The sequence below is a fragment of the Lytechinus variegatus genome, chromosome 19, assembly GCF_018143015.1.
Source record: "Lytechinus variegatus isolate NC3 chromosome 19, Lvar_3.0, whole genome shotgun sequence".
Lineage (NCBI taxonomy): Eukaryota > Metazoa > Echinodermata > Echinoidea > Temnopleuroida > Toxopneustidae > Lytechinus > Lytechinus variegatus.
Genome location: NC_054758.1, coordinates 187,279 through 212,802, shown reverse-complemented (window position 1 = coordinate 212,802; position 25,524 = coordinate 187,279). Strand labels below are relative to the sequence as shown.

The window sequence follows — 25,524 nt, the reverse complement described above, 5'->3', positions numbered from 1 at the left end:
TATTTTCTCAATTTAAGAGTGCATTAAAGAAGCACCTAAAACTGGAAGCTACTCGAGAGAAATATTACCATTAAAAATCACACATTTCAATAGATAATGTATACATTAGGGTATGTTCAAATATAATCTTGTTTCACATATTAGGAGGATTGTTGTTTGCTTCAGATGCTTGCATATTATTTGACTGATGGATATGTATGTATGTATTTTATTATTTTTTTTCCATATTCCAGTTTTGTTACAATATTTTAATGTTTATACTAACTATAGAACCCCATTGGAAATAAGCCTTTCGGCTTTCATGTGTGCTATATATCCTGTCAAGGTATTCTTCAATTTCAATCTCTTTTGATATTCTTGACGAATAAAATCAATCAATCAATCAAAACCTAAATCCAGTCACAGCATAGTGGAAAATCACGTGCTGGGCGGCATATAAAAAAAAAAGATTTTCAATAACGAAAAGTTTTGAAAAAAACAACAACAATATAACACCAAAATAAAAGGGAAAAAGAACTGACCTCGCTCTCCGCTATTTGATTTTCACGATGCAAGTTCATGTTTTTTTAGATGATTAATTTATAATTTTATTTGACTTTGTGGGTGACATTGTTAAATCAGTTAACGTTCAAAGTCCTCAAAGCATGATACTGATATGACAATAAACTTCTTGCGAGCATGGCTTCCATCATTGCGTCGCCTCTACGTTGGGGAATCTGTGCGGGAGGGGAAATATCAAACGATTTTGTTTCCAGTTTACAAGGCCATTCCGACAGCCATCTCGTCGTAGGTATCGCAACAAGATCGTTGGAAAGATCGCAGAAGTTTGCGACTAAATTCAAGATTCCAAGCGCCTATGCAAGCTATGAAGAGCTCGCTCAGGATCCAAATGTTGGTGAGTATAACTGACCTCCACCTCTAGACCTACAAAAGACACTGTTGGTGATTGAAGGGGGGGAGGCGCTTGGAAGGGTACTTGGCTCTCATTCCCATGAAAGGGGGGAAGGGTGCTTGGGAGGGCTCTTGGCTCTCATCCCCGTGCCCGGGGGGGGGGCACTTCCATTCACGAGTGAATACCATGCGCAACCATGGGGTCTCGAAAAGCACCCTAAACACGTAATTTTTACTTATTCTGAAAATGCACCCCTTAACAAGTATTGGCGTGTGAAACCCTACCCTTAACAAGTTTTGGAAACAAAACGATACTCTTGGCAAATAGTCCCTGAAATGAACCCCTAAACAAGTACAGGAATGTTTTATTATTACGGGTCCTTCGGTCGTCGGCTTTACCTTATTTGGTTTAGTACGATCCCACCTTCTCACCTCGCGCAAATCAGACTCTAAACACGAAGTGTTAAGGCAAAAGGACATCCTTTATAAAACATCTTAAATTTGTTTCATCATCCCCGCAAATTCAATCCTAAACACCTAATTTTCCTAGCGAAATAGGCTTTTTTCATTATTTTTGTGTTTTTGACACCCTTATCACGTTACGTATGTAACGTGCCATATCGTGAAAAAGACATCCTTTTTACGTGTTTTTTTGGGTCGTGCATGATATCCACTCGTCAATGTAAGTGGCCCCTCCGGGTCCCCGTGAAGGGGGGGGGGGGTGCTTGAAAGGGCACGGTTGGCACTCATTCCCATGAAAGGGGGGGGGGGTACTTAGGAGGGCACTTGGCACTCATTCCCATGAAAGGGGGGGGGGGGGTGCTTGGAGCGCAGTTGGCACTCATTCCCATGAAGGGGGGGGGGGGTACTCAGGAGGGCTATTGGCACTCATTCCCATGAACGGGGGGGGGTACTTATGAGGACACTTGGCTCTCACCCCAATGAAGGGGGGGGGGGGTGCTTGAAAGGGCTCTTGGCACTCATTCCCATGAAGGGGGGGGGGTACTTAGGAGGGCACTTGGCACTCATTACCATGAAGGGGGGGTGCTTGGGAGGGCTCTGGGCACTCATTCCCATGAAGGGGGGGGTGTGCTTGGGAGGGCTCTTGGCACTTATTCCCATGAACATGATAAATGGGGGTACTTAGGAGGGCACTTGGCACTCATTACCATGACGGGGGTGCTTGGAGGTCTCTTGGCACTCAATACCATGAAGGGGGTGCTTGGGAGGGCTCTTGGCACTCACCATCATGAATGGGGGGGGGGGTGCTTGAAAGGCACGGTTGGCACTCATTCCCATGAAGGGGGGGGGGTGCTCGGGAGGGCTCTTGGCACTTATTCCCATGAACATGATAAATGGGGGTACTTAGGAGGGCACTTGGCACTCATTACCATGACGGGGGTGCTTGTTGGGAGGTCTCTTGGCACTCACCATCATGAATGGGAGGGGGGATGGGGGTGCTTGGAAAACCAGTTGACACTCCTTCCCATGAAGGGGGGGGGTGTTTGGGAGGGCTCTTGGCACTGTATTCCCATGAATAGGGGTACTTAGGAGGGCACTTGGCACTCACCCTCATGAATGGGGGGGGGGGTGCTTGAAAGGGCTAGGTTGGCACTCATTACCATGAAGGGGGTGTTTGGGAGGGCTCTTGGCACTGTATTCCCATGAATAGGGGTACTTAGGAGGGCACTTGGCACTCAATACCATGAAGGGGGTGTTTGGGAGGGCTCTTGGCACTCACCATCATAAAATGAATTTGAATTCCAAAGAAGAGAGCAATATCTCCCCTTTCTTATGAGGACACTTGGCTCTCACCCCCATGAAGGGGGGGGGGGGTGCTTGAAAGGGCTCTTGGCACTCATTCCCATGAAGGGGGGGGGTGCTTGGGAGGGCTCTTGGCACTCACCATCATGAATGGGGGGGGGGGGGGGTGCTTGAAAGGGCACGGTTGGCACTCATTCCCATGAAGGGGGGGGGGGGTGCTCGGGAGGGCTCTTGGCACTTATTCCCATAAACATGATAAATGGGGGTACTTAGGAGGGCACTTGGCACTCATTACCATGACGGGGGTGCTTGGGAGGTCTCTTGGCACTCACCATCATGAATGGGAGGGGGGATGGGGGTGCTTGGAAAACCAGTTGACACTCCTTCCCATGAAGGGGGGGGGGGGGGGGGTGTTTGGGAGGGCTCTTGGCACTGTATTCCCATGAATGGGGGTACCTAGGAGGGCACTTGGCACTCACCCTCATGAATGGGGGGGGGGGGTGCTTGAAAGGGCTAGGTTGGCACTCATTACCATGAAGGGGGTGTTTGGGAGGGCTCTTGGCACTCACCATCATAAAATGAATTTGAATCCCAAAGAAGAGAGCAATATCTCCCCTTTCTCTTAGTTTCACTTGTGACCTTCTCTTTTTCCTTCTTTCGGGATGGAAACAACCGCCCACCTCTTCCCATACATGCAGCCATGCTATAAACATAATAAATAATCAAAGGTTTTAAAAATTGCCCTTTATTTCTCTTCATTACAGACGTAGTCTACATTGGGGCCATTAACACAGCACATCATGATCTGTGTATGTTATTCCTGAATCACAAGAAACATGTATTATGTGAAAAACCACTAGCACTCACCTTACGAGAAACACAAGATATATTGAAAACGGCCAAGAAGAATGATGTGTTTTTCATGGAGGTAAGTGGGTTTTTTTTGCATGGGCGGGGGGGGGGGGGGGGGGTAGCGGTTAATGTCTTAAACGCTCTCTACCAGAAAATACATTTTTTATACCAACCTTGCCAATCACTGTCGTAGAGATGATGGAAGTGAGGGGGGGGGGGCTTGTGGGATCATGCCCTCAACAGTTTCATGACTGAGATGGGAACAGAAAAACAAGAAATTGAACGAGTAAAATACATTATTTTCTGAATATTTTGTCAAATTCTATATTTGTCAGATTCTGCTATTAAAATTGTCACAATTTTTGCTCACACTGTTCGCTCGCATTATTTTAGGGCTTTGTGTACCATTCACCAATCCAAAATGCAGTTTTATTTTCTAAGATAATCAGTAAAAGACACTATGACACTGATCCAAGCTCTCTTATTTCAATTTTCTTGCTGCGTTTGGAATAAAATATTTATAGGTAGATTGCACTATAAATGCCATGGAGTTATCTTATTTTTATTTTGGGGCCAATATTTCAAAGGCAATCACCAGCAGAGCCTGAATTGGGGGCGGGGGGTGGAAGTGCCTGCCCCCTTTTCTCCTTTCATTGTATTGCAATTTTTCTTCATGCAGGCAATGTGGACCCGTTTCTTTCCCGTCAGCGCTAAGATCCGGGAACTTGTCTCATCGGGGCAACTTGGTGACGTCAAATCTGTGCTTATAAATTTTGGAATATATACACCAGACAGAGAAAGAACGATAAAAAGAGGCAAGGAAACATTTTTTTCAAATTTGTATAAATTTTTATTTCATTTTTCACACACTATAATTAGTATTCTGAGGAAGTTCATATGCGGGATGGGGACCAAGGGTGGGGAGGAGGGAATGAATTCAAGGACGTGTTGTTGCGGACAGGGTTGGCAAAGCCCATGTCTGAGCACAACAACATCGGTTTTACGGGCCTAGTTACAATTGGCAGGCAAAAGATATTCATTCGAGCCAACCAATTCTTAATTTGTAATTTTGACATTGCTGATTGACAGAAATGAATGAATATAATTGACAATCAATTCAAGGGAGGGTGCCTATACTGATCTCTCTTTTCCGTATCTCTGTGATCACCACTTTGGAACTATTTTTTTTACTGGCGGAAGAATTAGGGCCATTTTGCTGTCTCAAGTGATGAATTTGATCCCGTCAGGTGTAGTCGTCATAAATGCCTATTTATCTTTAAAATGAGCCAGTCGAGGTACCGTTTTTTGGGGTTAGATATGGAATGTCAGACATGTTATCCTATCCACTGGTATTGCATTCAATCATCGAATTTCAACCTTATTTTCTGTGATTTTTTAAAGTGCCATTTTAACAAAATAGAGTCTATTGGAAATGTTTTAGGATTGTGATACCAGAAACTGGTGGGCATGGTGGTGGTCGTGGGGGGGGGGGGGCAGCAGGAGCATTATGGAGACGGTGTACTCGTTTTCTTGCAGTTTAGTGCTCATTTTTGTGAAAATTAGTTTTGCCTACTCATGTTGTACATAATATAGTGTACAGGGGCACATGGTGGCCATTTTGAATGTCCAGAAAATAAATGATTTTATCCAAAACTATTTTTCAGAGATTATTTCACTCCTGCCACACAATTTCATTTTTTTTATAGCCAATGTGCGGGTAATTTTATGATTTCCATGGGTAATTTGCATATTATTAATTCGTATATATGGTTACAATATCAACATAATCACTGTTCACATTGTCAAATAATTATTCAGAATACAGAAAATTGTAAAACAAATCATATTATTTTACCCTTTTTTCACATATTTTATTCAGGCGGGTAATTTTCATAACAAAGAATGAAAAAATAAGCCATTTATAACCAATCATGCTTCAATACTTTTGCAGAAAAATAATTGCTCAACGTTGATGAAACTGCATGAAATTTATATTTCTTTTAAATAGTCTTTATTGAATAAATATTTTAACTAAAAAACACTGAATCTAAAACATAATACAAGCATATCACATAATCTGACAGAAAATACCAAAATAAAGTAAGTAAAAAAAAAAACAGAATAGATCATTCAAATAATCTAGAACTAGGTATATACCTAGTCTAAAAATACAAAATCTATAGGGCCTGTATAAAGAATTAACAGCGAAGCAGTGGAATCAAATGAAAATGAATGTCAAAGAAACATCCTGTTTCTTTAATACTAGTGTAAATGTATATAATACTAGTGTAAATGTATATATTATTGACAGTCTCAATGAAATTTCCCATGCAGAGGGATTAATCGCCTCCTGATTCGGGGTTAAAACGAAATGGTCAGGGAGGGGAATTCGCGGAGGGGGTGTTGATTGGTGGGCTCCCTATATAATTCTTATTCATCGGGGGGGGGGGGGTGTTCCTATATAATCATAATTCCTCTCGAGGGTGGTAATTGACTCCTATATAATTCTAATTCCTCTCGGGAGTGGTGGGCTCCCCATAATTCCTCTCGGGGTGGTGGGCTCCTATATATAATTCCAATTCCTCTAACCGTCAGCCTTGTTGATTTTTATCTTTTCTCTTTCACGTTTTCGTCAGATTATGGTGGTGGAGCCCTCTACGACATGGGTGTGTACATGGTCTATATGACTACAATGATCTTCAATGGAGTAGCACCGATATCATCTATAACAAGTGGGGTCCTCAATGATGACGGTAAACATATCAATCCATTGTTCTTTGAAAGATAAGGGACGTGTATGAGCTCTTCCAACTTAGACTCTTATATAGAGTTTGTTACATATAAGAAGAATTGTAAGAGCAATTACATTCATTTATGATAAGGAACATTCTAGAATGTCTTTGTAAAAGCTTTTGTTATGCAGGCCTCGCCTTTTTAAAGGCCAAGGAGTTTTATTGTTGAATAGGGAAAAGCAGACAATAGATTGCTTCACAACTGCCAACTTAGACTCATACTACTTTAATATAACTTATAAAGAGAGTCTAAGTTGGAAGATGTTATTTTGAAGTATTTCACTTGAAACAGTAAATCTTTTCAAAATAAATGAACCTTTGTTCATTTTTCTTCAAATGTTCATCATATTCATTCCATAATATTCATTTCACATTTTTGTACTTAACAACCACTTGTACGACTTGTTATCTCTTCTACACATTCTCTCCAATCATTTTATTTAATGGCTATTGGCAATTCAATGTATGTTTGCAAGTCTCTAACTAATTCATATATTATTAATATAATTATTGATATCCTCAATGAGGATCAATTATTATATGCATATACTATATTCATAAGCCTGTATTAACGTTATTAAAACCCCATGGAAAAAAGTAGTATTTTGTTAATACCGCTGAAATGATAATGATTCGTACGATTTGTTAGATTCGAACATGTATATTTTATTCTGTTTATATGGTAATAAACAAACAGAAAAAAGCACAAGCTAGATAGAAATAAATAAACGGACAAAAAGTAAACCAGAAAACTTTTTATATCTAAAATGTTGATGAACAGATGATAAATCGGGTAGATTTTGCTTAAATTATATGGATATCTATTACCTTCTTATGTCAACCATAAAAGATAACGAAACTCTTAAAACTAAGTGAATTATAAATCAAAGAAACGGATCAATAATATTTTAAAGGAAAAAATAGAATAGATTTTATATTTAGATTTATTTATTTCCGTTAAACAAAATAAATAATATAATCGAAGCAATAGTACATATTCAAAACAATATAGGAAGGTCAATGAGAAAGGTATGAAAATGTTGGTGCTTATATCACCACTGCGGCTTATATCACCACTGCTGTAGGTAATCCCTCTAGCAATTAGAAATATATGTGATATTACACACACACAAGTTCCACATTACGTGCATATTTCAACGTTATTTCTCTTATATCTCGTCTATACAGTGCGTATCAAAAAAAAGTTTACACTTTGAAAATGCCCTGGGAATTAATAAATATACAACATGTGGGTAATTTTTTCACATATAATTATGGGTTTGGGTCTCATCTATCCAATGAAGGTAAAAGTTTTGACAGAATGTTACACTTGAGTGAGCACTGTCCATTTTTGTAAAGCTCGCAGAAATCTGTTTGTGCAGAAATGCTTGTTTTCACGCTGTGTCAAGGGGAAAGGGTGAAATCAAACTTACCCTGCGAAGCATTTCTCATAAATTTCCCTAGCACTTTTAGCCAATTGAAATAAAACGGATACATTCAAGCATTTTGTAACAATTTTGCCGCCCAAATTTGAAATTTCAACACTTAGTAAGCACAACCTTTACCCTTTTTGTGCCAGCTGGATCTGAGGACATAACTGAATCTGAACAAAAGTTTATATCAGACTTCTCCGGCATTTTTCACTAAGTTTTTATCATTTAAAGTTGGTTTACATTTCATTTTCATTTAATACTTGTTTCTCCACACTTTCCCAAGCTTGGCAATGATTAACAAAATGAAAATCAAGCCTAAGCCATTTCATGTAAATCACAGCTCAGTGTAAAGCAAATATCGTCACGATGGACTCGGTGTGTGGGGGAGTGGGATGGGGCGCAATGCACTCTTCGAAGTGTTTTGGGCAAGGAAACAAGTTTAAAAAGGTAAAAGATATCTTCATATCAGTTTTAACTTGCTAATTTCCACGTGTTCTTCATGATTAAGGTCTACTTTTATTCGCATAACTATTTCAAAGTTCTGCGCAAATCATTTTTCACCAACTTTTCAAAAGTAAGTGGTGCTCACTCAAGCGGAAATATTTTTCGACAGTTATATCGTCATTTGCTTAAATGGATCTGTACCAATCTTAAAATGTGGAAAAATCCTCAGGATATTACAAATATATAATTTTACAGGATTTTTTCTAAGTGTAAACTTTTTTTGATACGCACTGTACTGCATGCAAGATTAGGTTTTCTATTTTTATGAGAGGACGTGAAATATAGTTTTCATGACAGAAATGATTGTTCTATCGTTAGCATGAACAAAATGTGATGTTTATATAGGCGTAGGGATTGTATGACATTGCACATTTTCATTACCAATGTGAGGATATCAAATTATTGCTTTTGAATTCTCAGCATTCAAATGATCATTTATTTATTGCTTGACTAATTTTAACCAAACTTCATTGATCTTATTCTTCGATTTTGTAACTTTCACAACTTATTCCAAATGTTTCATTCTCCTTTAATGATCGTTATTTATTTTCCCTTTAGGAGTAGATGAGATGTACACAACTGTGATGAGGTTTCGTAACAACACCATGGCAACGCTTTCATGTACAATCACAGCAGACTATCCAAATGAAGTCTTTATTAGTGGCACGAAAGGGCATCTAAAGGTACTACTAACCAACGAACATAGAGGGCAGCAACACAGCAATACTGCTGGTTGCACGGGCCTATCACAACTGGCAGGCCATATAGTTTCATTCGAGCCAACCCATTGTTCAATTTTTTTATATTTGATATTGCTGATTGACAAAAATGAATGAATATGACTGACAATCTAACACTGATACTAGGGAGGGTACCTACTGAACTTACTTTTTCCAAATTGGAAAGATACATCACCATGGAACTATATTTTTACTGGCGGAAGAATTAGGGTCATTTTACTCTCTCAAGTAATGAAATTGGTCCCGTCAGGTGTAGTCTTCATAAATACTGAATTATTTTTTAAATGAGCCGGTCGAGGTACCCTTTTCTGGCCAGATATGGAATGTAAGACTTTTATCCTATCCACTGGTAGTAAACATTCAAGCCTCGAATTTCCATCTTATTTTTTATGAATCCTTTTTAAGTGCCACTTTAGCACACGAGTCTTTAACACACGGGGGGGGGGGGGGAGCAGACCCCGACGAGTCACAACCCACGCAAGCGACGTAATTCTGCCCCCCCTCCCCTGACGAGTTTAAAAGTGAAGAAATTTTTTTTTTGCTTGTGATTTTCTTTTGGTGCGCAATGTCCTTTATATCCTGTTTATATATATATATATATATATATATATATATATAGGGTTATTTCTACTTAACTTAGTATCATTAGAAATTATAAATTTAAGTTTTTTTCAATAAGGACTTTGCAAAGTTGAAGGCATCTTATGACTTCTGAAGAACTAATGCGCGCGTTTGATGATACAAGGTCGGTTAACCACTAATGATGAATAAAGGAATGCTAAAGAAAATGCATTCTCCAAACATCACTTCAGCCATAACAATACGAGATTTGGAAGAGAGAAAGAGATAGAGAAGAAAAACTCGAATGGGTGGTGGTGGGGGGGGGGGTGTTAACAGTGAATGATTATTCTACCCGATAATGGTTTTCTTTAAATGATTCCAGAAAATCATTTTCAATGAAGCATATACTTTCATTCTTCAGTTTTTTTTCAGTTTGTTTCTGCATTTATTGAAAATTCAATAAATGAAACACGGTAATCATAATAGATATAAAGAAATACAAAAACAAATGATAAATTAAAGAATTGCAAATTGTGGCGATTATATAATAGAAGAATGATTTACATACGAGTAAGCAATACGATAATAAAATGCAGTGGCCAGCGGGTGTCTGGAAAACGAAGACCGAAGACCGAAGACCGGGGACACATATCACACTCGTGTGAAAGCGTTTGTAGTTCACGCACGAAGTGTGTACAAAGCAGTGCAAAGTGTGTACAAAACACGTGCGCGGGTTAGAATGGACTTTGGACCTTGCCCCCTACACATGTTCTCCCATTGACATAACGCATGTCCCCGGTCTTCGATCTTCGTTTTCCAGACCTGTTGTTGGGTGTCTGGAAAACGAAGACAGAAGACCGGGGCCATCGCATCCGTCTAGCAAAAATAAACCATTATTATATTCAAATCAAATTCAGGAATATTCTGATATTGGATATGTAATGAATTATGATTGGTTGATAAGTTAATGATAATTGATTGAGCAATATATCGCGCTCAGCTCAGCTGGCATTAAAATTTTATACCATTGACATAACGCATGTCCCCGGTCTTCCGTCTTCGTTTTCCAGACCTGTTGTTGGGTGTCTGGAAAACGAAGACAGAAGACCGGGGCCATCGCATCCGTCTAGCTAAAATAACCCATTATTATATTCAGATCAAATTCAGGAATATTCTGATATTGGATATGTAATGAATTATGATTGGTTAATGATTAATTGTATGGATATCGTAATGTGAATGATAAGTGATTGAGCAATATATCGCGCTCAGCTCAGCTGGCATTAAAATTTTATACCATTGACATAACGCATGTCCCCGGTCTTCGATCTTCGTTTTCCAGACCTGTTGTTGGGTGTCTGGAAAACGAAGACAGAAGACCGGGGCCATCGCATCCGTCTAGCAAAAATAAACCATTATTATATTCAAATCAAATTCAGGAATATTCTGATATTGGATATGTAATGAATTATGATTGGTTGATAAGTTAATGATAATTGATTGAGCAATATATCGCGCTCAGCTCAGCTGGCATTAAAATTTTATACCATTGACATAACGCATGTCCCCGGTCTTCCGTCTTCGTTTTCCAGACCTGTTGTTGGGTGTCTGGAAAACGAAGACAGAAGACCGGGCCATCGGATCCGTCTAGCTAAAATAACCCATTATTATATTCAGATCAAATTCAGGAATATTCTGATATTGGATATGTAATGAATTATGATTGGTTAATGATTAATTGTATGGATATCGTAATGTGAATGATAAGTGATTGAGCAATATATCGCGCTCAGCTCAGCTGGCATTAAAATTTTATACCATTGACATAACGCATGTCCCCGGTCTTCGATCTTCGTTTTCCAGACCTGTTGTTGGGTGTCTGGAAAACGAAGACAGAAGACCGGGCCATCGCATCCGTCTAGCTAAAATAAACCATTATATTCAGATCAAATTCAGGAATATTCTGATATTGGATATGTAATGAATTATGATTGGTTAATGATTAATTGTATGGATATCGTAATGTGAATGATAATTGATTGAGCAATATATTGCGCTCAGCTCAGCTGGCATTAAAATTTTATACCATTGACATAACGCATGTCCCCGGTCTTCGATCTTCGTTTTCCAGACCTGTTGTTGGGTGTCTGGAAAACGAAGACAGAAGACCGGGGCCATCGCATCCGTCTAGCAAAAATAAACCATTATTATATTCAAATCAAATTCAGGAATATTCTGATATTGGATATGTAATGAATTATGATTGGTTGATAAGTTAATGATAATTGATTGAGCAATATATCGCGCTCAGCTCAGCTGGCATTAAAATTTTATACCATTGACATAACGCATGTCCCCGGTCTTCCGTCTTCGTTTTCCAGACCTGTTGTTGGGTGTCTGGAAAACGAAGACAGAAGACCGGGGCCATCGCATCCGTCTAGCTAAAAAACCATTATTATATTCAGATCGAATTCAGGAATATTCTGATATTGGATATGTAATGAATTATGATTGGTTAATGATTAATTGTATGGATATCGTAATGTGAATGATAATTGATTGAGCAATATATCGCGCTCAGCTGGCATTAAAATTTTATACCATTGACATAACGCATGTCCCCGGTCTTCGATCTTCGTTTTCCAGACCTGTTGTTGGGTGTCTGGAAAACGAAGACAGAAGACCGGGGCCATCGCATCCGTCTAGCTAAAATAAACCATTATTATATTCAGATCAAATTCAGGAATATTCTGATATTGGATATGTAATGAATTATGCTTGGTTAATGATTAATTGTATGGATATCGTAATGTGAATGATAATTGATTGAGCAATATATCGCGCTCAGCTCAGCTGGCATTAAAATTTTATACCATTGACATAACGCATGTCCCCGGTCTTCGATCTTCGTTTTCCAGACCTGTTGTTGGGTGTCTGGAAAACGAAGACAGAAGACCAGGGCCATCGCATCCGTCTAGCTAAAATAAACCATTATATTCAGATCAAATTCAGGAATATTCTGATATTGGATATGTAATGAATTATGATTGGTTAATGATTAATTGTATGGATATCGTAATGTGAATGATAATTGATTGAGCAATATATCGCGCTCAGCTCAGCTGGCATTAAAATTTTATACCATTGACATAACGCATGTCCCCGGTCTTCCGTCTTCGTTTTCCAGACCTGTTGTTGGGTGTCTGGAAAACGAAGACAGAAGACCGGGGCCATCGCATCCGTCTAGCTAAAATAACCCATTATTATATTCAGATCAAATTCAGGAATATTCTGATATTGGATATGTAATGAATTATGATTGGTTAATGATTAATTGTATGGATATCGTAATGTGAATGATAAGTGATTGAGCAATATATCGCGCTCAGCTCAGCTGGCATTAAAATTTTATACCATTGACATAACGCATGTCCCCGTCTTCGATCTTCGTTTTCCAGACCTGTTGTTGGGTGTCTGGAAAACGAAGACAGAAGACCGGGGCCATCGCATCCGTCTAGCTAAAATAAACCATTATATTCAGATCAAATTCAGGAATATTCTGATATTGGATATGTAATGAATTATGATTGGTTAATGATTAATTGTATGGATATCGTAATGTGAATGATAATTGATTGAGCAATATATTGCGCTCAGCTCAGCTGGCATTAAAATTTTATACCATTGACATAACGCATGTCCCGGTCTTCGATCTTCGTTTTCCAGACCTGTTGTTGGGTGTCTGGAAAACGAAGACAGAAGACCGGGGCCATCGCATCCGTCTAGCTAAAATAAACCATTATTATATTCAGATCAAATTCAGGAATATTCTGATATTGGATATGTAATGAATTATGATTGGTTAATGATTAATTGTATGGATATCGTAATGTGAATGATAATTGATTGATATAGATAATATATCGCGCTCAGCTGGGCATTAAAATTTTATACCATTGACATAACGCATGTCCCGGTCTTCCGTCTTCGTTTTCCAGACCTGTTGTTGGGTGTCTGGAAAACGAAGACAGAAGACCGGGGCCATCGCATCCGTCTAGCTAAAATAAACCATTATTATATTCAGATCAAATTCAGGAATATTCTGATATTGGATATGTAATCAGTTATGATTGGTTGATAAGTTAATGATTAATTGTATGGATGTCGTGATGTGAATGATAATTGTTCGAACAAAATATTGCTAAATTTTAAAATTCAATAACTTTGTTATCCGATTTTGATGAAATTTTCGGTATTTTACTCAGTGAATTCTACTCTATTCATTAAAGTGATTGGTTACACTTGTCACCTGTGTCTGTGATATGTTCCAAAAATGAAGCCCAGAAAAAATTGCGTTCGAAAATGATTATTTAGTGCTTCAAAAATTGAAATATAAAGTGACCGGAAACACCATCTTAATTTCATCCCATACACTTATGTGTACTAGTTAGGTGTCTATTAAGACGCCTATTTACAAAATCGGGGATTGCCTTGTAGTTTTAGCTTTTTATTCTCAATTATGGTTGTTTTCAGGGTTTATTAGTTCTAATACATGCACTTGTACACATGTTTCATCTTGGTTTGAGAATTTTTTTAATCGGCTGCTCACAAAGTTAAACAATTCCTTTAAGCTATACATACTTTCAGCCCGGACCATCCCATTAAAAACTCCGTATAAAATAAACCTAATTGTAATAGAAAGCAATGTCATCGACCTAAGACAGGTGGCAAGCGCGCCCTTGTGAATGTATTTTCCATACGGTCGGCGAACATGAAACAATAGTGCGTCGCTAGCTTACTACTTTGCGGTTAAACCGGCCGAGACGTTCCCACGCGTACATTTCGAGACAGCAACATTCAGTACGCGTTTGGAAGCCCTGTTTACACGTGCATCGGCTTTTGGCTCAGAACCATAGGCCGATGCAGAATTGGCTTTTATGGTCTATCTTGCACCGCAGAATCGGCTAACCCTCTCTGGGAATCGACGGGCGGACGACATTTATACCGTTTTCATACTGAAGGCGAAGTTGAGTTACTCCGGAATAACTCCGGATTGAGTTTATACGCTTGTACTGCGGACCGACTTTAAACCCCCTTTCATATTGGCAAACACCGCAGCGGTGTATCCGCTGTTGTTGCCATGGTTTCCAAGCGAGTTCGCGCCATACGTGTTGCGAGATCACAGCGATAAGTGCATACCGCATTTCCGGTGCGGAGTAACTCCGTTTGTAACCCTCTTCTCGAAGTGGGTTGAGTACACCGCTTTCATATCAATTTGTTTGCGCTCCTTTTTTGCAGTGCGTAGCGTGTTAAATTATTTCCCTATGGAGAATAATAAAAAAATACGCCTTTTTTGACGGATTTGCTAAGATATCTCCCAAACGCGTCAACAAGGTGATCTATCAAAACAGAATAGAATAGAGCAGATTCTCACCTTGAACATGATATGATTTTCATTTAATTTTAGTCAAATTAAGTTCTGTCACTTTTGAGGTTTTTGGAACCTTTCTTGATGATTTTGGAAATCCATTTGTACATGAGCCAATGGGCAAGTGCAGGAAACGAAACGTTTGGTGCGACTTCACATTGTTGTAAAAAAATATATACGTCACAATAGACCCTATCAAAAAAAGACATTTTGCAGAAAATGCTGTAGATTGCGAATACCTAAGAATTATTTTGATTGGATAAAAAAAACCTCTGTCACTTTTCACATTTGCAAAAGCTTTTGCAATAATTGGTCACTATAGTTTGGCGGGTTCAGCCGATGGCATTGTGTGTACACAGTACACACGCATAGCTAGGCAACGCAACGCGTGAAGAATTTTGCACGTTTTCATTATTCGTACAGCGACGACTTGAGTGTATGTTGGATAGGACCGTACCACTTTTGACCGGGGGTGTGCCAATGAATGCAAGTGATCAAGAACAGTTACAAAACTGAAGGGAGTGAGAAAACAAGGAAAGTGAGAGGGAAATTTATGAAAACAAGTAATGCCAGGAAAAATGATAAGAAAAGGAGAGAAAGGAGAAGAAGTGAAAACACGCAGCTGAGTGCGCTCACGATATGTAAGTTGAACACCCCTGCACCGCAATGTAGCAGCCCGCCACTATACACGTAGATTGCCTGCACGATGCGAAGACAGCGGCGCGTATTAGTGACTGTGCGTTAAACGTCCCATTTTTATGCCTTATAAAAGGAGCGTTTTTTGTACACAACAAATTGATATGGAATCCGGATCAACTAATCTCAGAATTTTCATATTGCCCTCCAAAGTGGAGTAACTCCTCCTGGACTCCGGACTAACTCCACTTCGGCTCTCACTATGAAAGGGGTATTAGTCTCGCCTTCACCTCTTGTGGGCGAGACAAACAATGAGAGTGGGAAAGAATAAAGAAACAAGAGGAGAAAGGAAAAGGACCAATAATTGGAGTGAACACATCTAATCATCCTGAAATAGGGCCTACTAATAAACAAGTGAGAAAGGGGTTAGAAATAAAGAGATGGCAAAGTGAAACAGAAATTTTAGTCGGGAAAGAAATGGATAAGAGCAAAAAATAAACGGGATGCGAAAATGCTAACATGAAATCTGAACAGAAAACAGAAAAAACAAGAAGGAAAAAAAATAAATTAAGAACGCAACAGCTAGTGGCTGTCTCAGGCCCCCCCCCTGAAAAAATTGGCAGAGCAAAAAAAAGGGAGAAAGAAGAAAAGATAAAACGAAAAGAAGAAGAAAAGATAAGTGGAAAAAAGAGGAGGAAGACGAGTGAATGAAATAATGTGAGGGGAACACTTGCCAAAAAAAAAATCTTTCATGTTACCATAAATAAATCTTTGCGCTTCGAGCCAGAATTGCCTGTTCGATGAGATTCATATCTTGCTCAATACATCTAGGCTGATATGGAGCAAGTTTTGAATTTATTATACAAAACATAATTAGCTCGGACATCGAACTTTCAATATTTTTTCATTCACAAATGTAAGTGCTCTGTAAAATGTCCGTTTTTGTCTCACCTGCGAAGCAAAGTGAGACTATAGGCGCCGCTTTTCCGACGGCGACGGCGGCGTCAACATCAAATCTTAACCTGAGGTTAAGTTTTTGAAATGACGTCATAACTTAGAAAGTATCTGGACCTAGTTGATAAAACTTGGCCATAAGGTTAATCAAGTATTACTGAACATCCTATTAGAGTTTCATGTCACATGACCAAGGTCAAAGGTCATTTAGGGTCAATGAACTTTGGCCGAATTGGGGATATCTGTTGAATTCCCATCATAACTTTGAGAGTTTATGGATCTGATTCATGAAACTTAGACATAATAGTAATCAAGCATCACTGAAAATTTTGTGCAAGTTTCAGGTCTCATGATTAAGGTCAAAGGTCATTTAGGGTCAATGAACTTTGGCCGAATCGGGGTATTTGTTGAATTACCATCATAACTTTGAAAGTTTATTGGTCTAGTTCATTAAACTTGGACATTAGAGTAATCAAGTATCACTGAACATCCTGTGCACGTTTCAGGTCACATGACCAAGGTCAAAGGTCAATGAACTTTGCCGAATTGGGTGTATCTGTTGAATTACCATCATAACTTTGAAAGTTAATGGATCTGATTCATGAAACTTGTACATAAGAGTAATCAAGTATCACTGAACATCCTGTTCGAGTTTCAGGTCACATGATCAAGGTCAAAGGTCTTGTAAGGTCAGTGAACTTTGGCCATGTTGGGTTTTTTTGTTGAATAACCATCATATCTCGATCTGTAAGTTTATTGGTCTAGTTCATAAAAAGTGGACATAAGAGTAACCATGTATCACTGAACATCTTGTGCGAGTTAGAGTAGTATTCAAAGTCAGCACTGCTGCTATATTGAACCGCGCGATGCAGGTGAGACGGCCAGAGGCATTCCACTTGTATTGTCTACATATCAGCATTTTTTTAAGCTCACGCTGCGTGGTCACATTGTTTGATTTGCCAAGTTCCTATTATCTATAATATTCTATTAAAGCTTGTGTATAGTTTTGGTAAATCCACCAAAATGCACCTATCACTATTCCAATTCATTGCTAGCTAATATGAATGGATATGCTCTCTAACAGTTATGATGTGGAGGATATGAAATGAAAATGTGTTTTACAGGATAACTTTTGCGATTTTACATGGAAATTTAACTTGATCGGGTCACCCGATCAAATTAAAATATCTGTGTGTTTTTGTCTTTCAATTAAATCCTATTCCAAATCATGGAATGGGCTGAAACTTTCAAGATATTTTCTTTGTAACTTTTGGATATCTAATTACTAAATTTATAAGATAAGTGCTTGAATGCCCATTTTTTTAATTTAGAACAAGCATCGCCGAGAGAGGACGCTATATATCCAAGATTTGAATATTTGAATTTTTCTCAGAGAACACGAGCTCTACGCTTCAGTAAGACTGTCATATTAGATAATATTCGATTATCAATCACATTATTGACCCTTTACCAAAGCTATACCGAGGCTTTAAAGAATGTATTCAAAAAGCCCAGATTCTAGGTCCAAATCTAAAACATGCGCGATAGCCTGCATGTTCTTTTTTTAAAATCTACTTGAATTATCCAGTTTCACATCATAATATCAATAATTGTCTGCTCGCGCTTCACGATCGCATTAGTAATGATACCCAATTAACTATATCTTATTTATGATTTACAAAATATGAATAGTGTCCCGCTTTTAGGTCTGAAATCTCTTTTTTTTCCTCTCGCGCTTCGCGCTCGCATCCATTGTTTCGTTACATACCTATCCCTTTTATTGATACAAAAAGTAATTACCATTCTTTTAGGTCGGAATGTTAAAAAAATGCTTTATTGAAATATATATACCGTCTTCGTGGGTACCTATAAACAGTCCTTAACAGGTCCCTTTTCGATAATGCTATAGGACAGTTAATAACAATTTCTGCTCGCGCTTTGCGCTTGCAGTAATTATCTAGTTACATACGCATCTTGTTCAGGTTCACAAACATTGCCCAGAATAGTCAATTTTCAGGTTAAAATATATACATGCAATTCCAAAAATTTTCAGCTCGCGCTTCGCGCTGACATATATGGAGCTTAAAATATCAAGATTTGAATTTAATATACAAAACATATTTTATCTCGGATATCGAGCTTTCATTATTTTTTCACTTTTACAAATTGATTTTTTCTTGAAAGTGCTCTGTAAAATGTCCTTTTTAGGTCTAAATATTAACATTTTCAGCTCACGCTGCTCAGTCGCATTATTTGATTTGCATAGGTCTACTTCTTTATAAATTCTTACGTACCGTCCTTAAAATGCATCTTAAACGAATTGTTTACTATCATGATTGCCAATTTGTTTAGAAAAATCAGTTTTTGATTATGTCATATTCTTTACAATTGTTTACAATTTAGTAATTTTGGTACTTAATTTCCTTCTTTAATGTTGCTTTCACCCAAGAGTAAAACACAAAACACTTCTTGTAATTTTACCATTTAGGGCCTAAATGGTAAAATTACAAGGTGTTCTTGTTTGTATTATCTTTGCATAAAGTTTTTGAGCTTGCTGGAATGTGCACCAATCGTTTCATAATTTTTAGCTTCTTATTAGTTGAATTGTTTTAAAATAACAGGATTATAAGTCCTACTTGACAGTGTTAGTGTTGATAGATGCGTTATCGACTTTCAATATATTTTTACCTATAAAGGTGTCTTTTTACGTTTGATCTATTTGCCTGATTTCTTTCCTGAAATTGAACCCGAAATAAATATTCAAAAAATGAGATCAGTTGGAATCGGAGATATTCAGCATTTGTGATTATTATGACTAATCGTGTTCAATTCATCTATGAAAACTTAGTATGAGGGCCAGTTTACACATTTTCTGATGAATATATGCATAGCCAAACGGGAGATTTCGGGTGCAAGACCCCCCCCCCCCCATTTTTTATGATGCAGAAGGCGCCGCTAAACAAACAAAAAACGGAAAAAAGAAGAAAGTGAGAGAATAGGAAAAAGAGCAATATCAAACAGAAAGAAAAAATTATCAAGGTAAGATAAAGAAGAAAATATTTCGAAAAACCTGTGCCACCTACCAAAACTTAAAAAGGGTCCCGCTTCTAACATTGATGCTGGAGAGAAGGGATGATTTTATGGGGGTAATTGTCCTCAGGCAGGGGAAATTGTCCGGGGGATAATTGTCCTCGGGGGTTATTGTCCAGGGGTAATTGTCCTCGAGGATAATTGTCCGGGGGTAAGTGTCCTCGGGGGGCTTATTGTCCGGGGTAGTTGTTCGAGAGTAGTTGTCCGGGGGAATTGTCCGGGGTGATTGTCCAGGGGGTAGTTGTCCGGGGTGTAATTGTCCGGGGGGTAGTTGTCCTCGGGGGTAATTGTCCGGGGGTTGTCCGGGGGTAATTGTCCGGGGGTAATTGTCCGGGGGGTAATTGTCCTAGAACCATTCACACAAATAACCATAACTTATCCGCAGCCAATCATAGCAGATGACGTATCCAAGATCAAAATATTCTTGAACTGGTGCAGGCAGGGTAATTGTCCGGGGATAATTGTCCTCGAGGGTAATTGTCCAGTGGGTAATTGTCCTCGAGGATAATTGTCCGGGGATAAGTGTCCTCGGGGGCTTATTGTCCGGGGGTAGTTGTTCGGGGGTAGTTGTCCGGGGGGAATTGTCCGGGGTGATTGTCCGAGGGTTGTAGTCCGGGGGTAGTTAAATTGTCCGGGGGTAATTGTCCGGGGGTAATTGTCCTAGAACCATTCACACAAATAACCATAACTTATCTGCAGCCAATCATGGCAGATGACGTATCCAAGATCAAAATATTCTTGAATGGTGCTGAATGATAGGCCTACCTTAGCTAGACAAAATTATACGCGATCCCCGGTCTTCTGTCTTCGTTTTCCAGACACCCAACAACAGGTCTGGAAAACGAAGATCGAAGACCGGGACATGTGTTATGTCAATGGTAGTAAAATTTTAATGCCAGCTGAGCTGAGCGCGATATATTGCTCAATCAATTATCATTCACATCACGATATCCATACAATATTAATCATTAAATTATCAACCAATCATAACTGATCACATATCCAATAACAGAATATTCCTGAATTTGATCTGAATATAATAATGGTTTATTTTAGCTAGACGGATGCGATCCCGGTCTTCTGTCTTCGTTTTCCAGACACCCAACAACAGGTCTGGAAAACGAAGACGGAAGACCGGGGACACGCGTAATGTCAATGGTAGTTGCAAACGGCAGTTAAGTTGAGACTGCTTGTACGTGATTGCGCAGTATGAGGTGTATTGTACGTTATAATTGTTATGTATTAATTATGCCCTAGCTGATAACGATATCCTTACAATTAATCATTAACTTATCAACCAATCATAACTGACTACATATCCAATATCAGAATATTCCTGAATTTGATCTGAATATAATAATGGTTTATTTTAGCTAGACGGATGCGATCCCCGGTCTTCTGTCTTCGTTTTCCAGACACCCAACAACAGGTTTGGAAAACGAAGATCGAAGACCGGGGACATGTGTTATGTCAATGGTAGTAAAATTTAAATGCCAGCTGAGCGCGATACATTGCTCAATCAATTATCATTCACATCACGATATCCATACAATATTAATCATTAACTTATATCAACCAATCATAACTGATCACATATCCAATATCAGAATATTCCTGAATTTGATCTGAATATAATAATGGTTTATTTTAGCTAGACGGATGCGATCCCCGGTCTTCTGTCTTCGTTTTCCAGACACCCAACAACAGGTCTGGAAAACGAAGACGGAAGACCGGGGACACGCGTAATGTCAATGGTAGTTGCAAACGGCAGTTAAGTTGAGACTGCTTGTACGTGATTGCGCAGTATGAGGTGTATTGTACGTTATAATTGTTATGTATTAATTATGCCCTAGCTGATAACGACATCCTTACAATTAATCATTAACTTATCAACCAATCATAACTGACTACATATCCAATATCAGAATATTCCTGAATTTGATCTGAATATAATAATGGATTATTTTAGCTAGACGGATGCGATCCCCGGTCTTCTGTCTTCGTTTTCCAGACACCCAACAACAGGTCTGGAAAACGAAGACGGAAGACCGGGGACACGCGTAATGTCAATGGTAGTTGCAAACGGCAGTTAAGTTGAGACTGCTTGTACGTGATTGCGCAGTATGAGGTGTATTGTACGTTATAATTGTTATGTATTAATTATGCCCTAGCTGATAACGACATCCTTACAATTAATCATTAACTTATCAACCAATCATAACCGACTATAAATATCAGAATATTCCTGAATTTGATCTGAATATAATAATGGTTTATTTTAGCTAGACGGATGCGATCCCCGGTCTTCTGTCTTCGTTTTCCAGACACCCAACAACAGGTTTGGAAAACGAAGATCGAAGACCGGGGACATGTGTTATGTCAATGGTAGTAAAATTTTAATGCCAGCTGAGCGCGATATATTGCTCAATCAATTATCATTCACATCACGATATCCATACAATATTAATCATTAACTTATATCAATACCAATCATAACTGATCACATATCCAATATCAGAATATTCCTGAATTTGATCTGAATATAATAATGGTTTATTTTAGCTAGACGGATGCGATGGCCCCGGTCTTCTGTCTTCGTTTTCCAGACACCCAACAACAGGTCTGGAAAACGAAGACGGAAGACCGGGGACACGCGTAATGTCAATGGTAGTTGCAAACGGCAGTTAAGTTGAGACTGCTTGTACGTGATTGCGCAGTATGAGGTGTATTGTACGTTATAATTGTTATGTATTAATTATGCCCTAGCTGATAACGACATCCTTACAATTAATCATTAACTTATCAACCAATCATAACTGACTACATATCCAATATCAGAATATTCCTGAATTTGATCTGAATATAATAATGGTTTATTTTAGCTAGACGGATGCGATCCCCGGTCTTCTGTCTTCGTTTTCCAGACACCCAACAACAGGTCTGGAAAACGAAGATCGAAGACCGGGGACATGCGTTATGTCAATGGGAGAACATGGTGTAGGGGGCAAGGTCCAAAGTCCATTCTAACCCGCGCACGTGTTTTGTACACACTTTGCACTGCTTTGTACACACTTCGTGCGTGAACTACAAACGCTTTCACACGAGTGTGATACGTGTCCCCGGTCTTCGGTCTTCGGTCTTCGTTTTCCAGACACCCGTGGCCAGCTATCGTAAGCAAAATGCTTGAGAGAAAAGCAGCCAGAGAAAGGTAGCTATATGAAAACCATTTCATGTGGGGGCAGTTTCATGTAGAGACAGATCCATGCATGATTTTCGAAGGGGGGGGGGTACATTTTCCCGAGGAAAATTAGACGAGGAAAAAAATTTTCATCCATATTCAAGGTCATTTCGTGCACGAAAAAGAAAGTTCCTCGCTTTCAAACAAAAGGTGGGGCACATTATTGTGCTATGTCAGTAAATACATTACAAATTTGGATTGTGCCTCTCAAGTGGGAGGGGGCACGGGCAGCCTGTGCCACCCCCTATGGATCCGCCAGTGATTTCGTGGTTTGATTTGCACATATAATGGCATCTTGTATAGTGAGAAAGGAAAGATAGGATGATGTTCATAAGAGATTTCTTTGAACTGATTAAAGGAATTAATGAAAATAATGGTAAATAATATAAAATTGTAATGGCAATTATACTCCGACTGTCTATAGGGGATTTTTTTTAATAGAAAATTGAAAAAGAGGTAGAGTATTTTATATAGACAATCAAAGAGATAACGAAAGATAGCAATAAATAATTGAAGGATATAAAGGATTATTCGTAATAATTTGATTCAAAATCCATCATTATTTTCGTCATCATAGATTCCGGGTCATTTCTGGGCTCCCACTGAGCTGATATGGTCAAAGACCACTGGAGAACTCATCGAAACGTTTCAATATCCTACACCAGAATCTACGGTGGAATATTCTTATGGACCTCTTTGGTCTGGTATGTTATACGAAGCAGATGCAGTGAAGCAAGCTATCGATGAAGGTATTCAATATTAAGGTGGCCGAGTGGTCTAAGGCGCCTGCATCGCTATACCGAAAAGTCCGGGGTTGATCCCCGGCTGCGGCACCTATATCTGTGAGGCATTTAATATGCAAGCTTCAAATAAATGGAAATGCTATAGGTGTGCACTTGTTTAAAAAAAGAATAATAATATAAAAAATAATTCGCCGGAAGTATGACTTTGGGTATAGGTCAAAGTCACTCACTTTAAAAAGTAGTAATTATTAAAATGTTTTGTCTTTTCTAATGTAGAAAAATATGCATTTACCAATCATTATCCTTTTCAATTCTTCTTATTCATCTTATTTTTCACAAAACAGTTTAAAATACACAGAATATGCAAAAGTATATGATGTCACTCACTATTTCTTATGTCTTTTATTGTTTGCGTGATACAAATTACCAGTCTATTGTTTGCAATATACAACAACAATACTTTAGCAGATTTGTCATTAAGCTTACTCTTCATCAAATCTAAAAAAGGGTTACAAATAAGGTAACTCATGGAGAAATAAAAAAATTAACAAATAGGGTGAGTTCAGATATTTCATGTAAGAAATGGTGAGTAGGTGATGGCACCGATTTATTTTTTACAGCCAGAATGTGCCACTTCTTTTGTGAAATTAAGCGAAACTTGAAATCAAACTTAAATTCCATGACTTTCGTATTTTACATCCGATTCAGATTAAATTGTCAATGAATGTTAAATTGACAATGAATGTTAATTTTGTCTCTCCTTGATTATGTATATTTGTAATTTGTATGTTTGCATGTAAACAAAATGAATTTCCATTAAGTTGGACAATTAAACATTACATTATTTTTTTATGTCAAATCATGCACCTTTTTGTTATTCTGATGCATAATGCTTTGGTATATGGCGGGATTATACACTGTAAAAAGTGTGGTGTTAAAACTGACATCAATTTGTGTTAATAGAGGACCACACCCTGAGGTGTTAAAATTACACCCTAAAGATTGAACATAACACCAAAGAGTGTAAAACCAACACCACCAATTTAACATCGGTGTAAAATAACTGGTGTGGTCCTCTATGTACACCGGCCCTTTAACACCACAGTTTTTGCTGTGTATGATTTCTATTATTAGGTGATTCCACTTAATATTTGGTCATTGATTGATTTCTCCTGCAGGTAAAACTGAGCACGCCCTGATGCCTTGGAAGGAGACTGAATTGGTTGCTAGTTTGCTGGAGAAAGCTCGTCTTGATCTGGGTATCGTCTGGGTTCATCAAGGCCAATCACCTATTGTTGTTCTTGCTTGAAATTGATTAGATAATTATCCGGGGGGGGGGGGGGCACTTCCATTGACGAGTGGATACCATGAGCGACCATGGGGTCTCGAAAAGCACCCTAAACACGCGTATTTTCTATATTCTGAAAAATGCACCTCTTAACAAGTATTGGCGTGTGAAAGCTTACCCTTAACAAGTATCAGAAACAAAACAGTACTTGGCAAGAATTCCCTGAATTGAACCCCTAAACAAGTAATTGTCCCGGACGTTGGTCGCGTCGGTTCCCGGGGGGGGGGGGGGTACTCGACCAAAAAAGTGGTAGGGGTGTGCCGCTGGCGAGACCGGGCAGAGCGGGCTTATTGTAAAAAGGAGGGTCCTCGGAACGGGCTTCGGAACTACAAATGTTTGTGAAAACGGGGGTCCTTGGAACGGATCGCCAGCGTGTGAGTACGTTGGTATGCATCCCTATGGAACGGGCATGCGTGAATGATGCAGCTAGCGCTGCCTCCGCCGGGTGCGCTCGCGCAGAGGCGATGGTCGGACAGCGCTCTGCGGCCGCTCATTTTAGCAGACCAATGCGACCGCAACGGCGTAACGAAAAATATACGAAGCTTTGGAG

The 25,524-nt window shown here is 38.9% G+C and overlaps 1 protein-coding gene across 1 annotated transcript; it reads left to right on the top strand.

The window, feature by feature from the left end:
- The first annotated feature begins 664 nt into the window (after positions 1 to 664).
- On the top strand, positions 665 to 24,986 carry LOC121405685 (trans-1,2-dihydrobenzene-1,2-diol dehydrogenase-like). Its single transcript, XM_041596584.1, has 7 exons — positions 665 to 895; positions 3,420 to 3,583; positions 4,187 to 4,322; positions 6,144 to 6,260; positions 8,795 to 8,919; positions 23,461 to 23,632; positions 24,805 to 24,986. Exons 1-7 carry the CDS (start codon positions 679 to 681, stop codon positions 24,933 to 24,935), a joined length of 1,062 nt encoding a protein of 353 aa, XP_041452518.1. The 5' UTR covers positions 665 to 678; the 3' UTR covers positions 24,936 to 24,986.
- The last annotated feature ends 538 nt before the right edge of the window (positions 24,987 to 25,524 follow it).

What these genes read in the sequence shown, in the direction of transcription:
- LOC121405685 (XM_041596584.1), top strand. Translation starts at nt 679, where the DNA reads ATGGCTTCCATCATTGCGTCGCCTCTACGTTGGGGAATCTGTGCGGGA. An exon ending in AGAAAGAACGATAAAAAGAG is followed by an intron (nt 4,323 to 6,143) that starts GCAAGGAAACAT and finishes CGTTTTCGTCAG; the next exon opens with ATTATGGTGGTGGAGCCCTC. An exon ending in GCACGAAAGGGCATCTAAAG is followed by an intron (nt 8,920 to 23,460) that starts GTACTACTAACC and finishes TCGTCATCATAG; the next exon opens with ATTCCGGGTCATTTCTGGGC.